At 42.1% G+C, this 1,781-nt stretch overlaps 1 gene segment (V, D, J or C); it reads right to left on the bottom strand.

The window, feature by feature from the left end:
- Positions 1-1,517, bottom strand: part of LOC102848888 — a 73,944-nt gene extending 72,427 nt beyond the window's left edge. The window contains 2 exon segments of the V gene segment in view: positions 1,039-1,370; positions 1,472-1,517. Coding sequence covers positions 1,039-1,370; positions 1,472-1,517 — 378 coding nt within the window.
- Positions 1,518-1,781: the final 264 nt, after the last annotated feature.

Genomic DNA, 1,781 nt, shown 5'->3' with positions numbered 1-1,781 from the left:
TGATGGCAACTACACAAGACCATGCATAAAATCACACAGTTATTTTGCCTGTAAAAACATTTTACAACATAGAAGACCACTTACTCTGAGGGCAATGGAAATGCAGACATCCGCTATTCTAGAAGAGAGCATAGGACCATAGATAATTCTTAAAGATGGGTGCTAAGTTATCAAAATATCTTCTGTACTGGAAATTCACAGGATGGATTAGGAAAATTCGTCCTGACATGATAATCATGCCTATGGGAATGCCCATGCTTCAGTTATGTTGCTAGGATAAACATGCTTGTATATTGGATATGTAGCTAGGAGGATATGTTCCTTGGACAGGGACCTGACATTCGGAAAGGAAGGGGGTCAGCAAAGGAGAGGAAGATCATCAGCCAGATGGAACGACACAATTACTGTTACAATGGACTCTAATGTGTCAGAAAGTGTGAGTATGGCACAAAATAGGAAAGGATTCAGATCTATTATTCATAAGGCCACTGTGCACCACACTCAAATACAATGCCAGCTAATAAGAACAAAATATTTACCATAATGTCTTATTCTCATTTTTCTTGGTGTTTATATATTTTAAATTTTATATATTTTTCTCCCTTCTTACTCTTTTCATTTCACTGTGACATCTAAGACACTTTTCATCCTTGCCTTATGTACACTGGATTTTTTATTATCTAGAGTATTGATACCCACCTATTTGAATAGTAAGTGATATGACTGTATAGACCTCAGAAATGGTTGAGTTTTTGAAGTGACACACAGTTGAACTGTGTGTTCTTGGCTTTCACCTTATCATATTGTAGATTTTCTTGGGAAGTCAAATCCTAGGTTATAGGATTCTCTTTCCATTCCGAAATACCAGACTACATGTTGTTGCAACAGATATGATTTGGAGGTGGGATATGGTAACAAAAATATATTTCTTGAGTTGATCTTAAATATTAGCTTTGAGCCAAACAAGGGGGAACAAGTGTCCTGACTGAGGACGCACAGAGAAAACCCACTGTTGTGTGCAGAATGTTTTTGTCTCACTTCCCCACTGGCCTGGAACACTGTGTCAGCTTTAATGTTGTTGTCCCAGGATGAGCAGTAATAATAAGCCTCGTCCTCAGACTGGAGCCCAGAGATGCTCAGGGAGGCTGTGTTCCCTGACCTGGAGCCTGAGAATCGGTCTGGGATCCCTGATGGTCTCTTATCAGCATCGTAGATAAGTGTTCTTGGAGCACTACCAGAGAGCTGCTGGTACCAGTGTGGATATCCACGTCCAACATTATTGCTGCTTGCAGTGCAGGAGATTGTGACTGTCTCCCCAACAGACTTGGACATTGCAGGTGGCTGAGTCGGGACAGACTGAGCCAAAGACCCTGAAAGTCAAGAGAGACACGAGGTGAGAGAGGTAGATTCAGAGTAAAAGATAGTTCTCTGGTCTTTCCATCCCCTGCTCTAGTTGCCAGCCTGCACACACCTGAGCAGTAAATAAGGAAGGTGAGAAGGAGAGGATCCCAGGTCATATTGTTAGCCTCTTCAAAACTCTTTGTTCTGTAAACCTTAGCTGGGCCTGAGCTCCCCAACTTCCTCTTATTTTCCACTTTAGCAGAGAGGGGGCCTCTTTATGAAAAACAATGCCCTCCCCTCATATGTTCAAACATTACCACAGAAAACTTATCCAGGGAGGGGTTGGGTTTGGAGTTAGAGGTCATCTGTGGTTACAAGAGGCCTGTGATGTCACAAAACTGAAACCTAGTAAGCATCAGGCAGAAGGCATCAGAGGAGAG

This window comes from Elephantulus edwardii, unplaced genomic scaffold (genome assembly GCF_000299155.1).
Source record: "Elephantulus edwardii isolate Elephantulus edwardi_28Jun2011 unplaced genomic scaffold, EleEdw1.0 scaffold00219, whole genome shotgun sequence".
NCBI lineage: Eukaryota > Metazoa > Chordata > Mammalia > Macroscelidea > Macroscelididae > Elephantulus > Elephantulus edwardii.
Note: the sequence above shows the minus strand (reverse complement) of the source record. Positions and strands in the feature narration are given on the sequence as shown.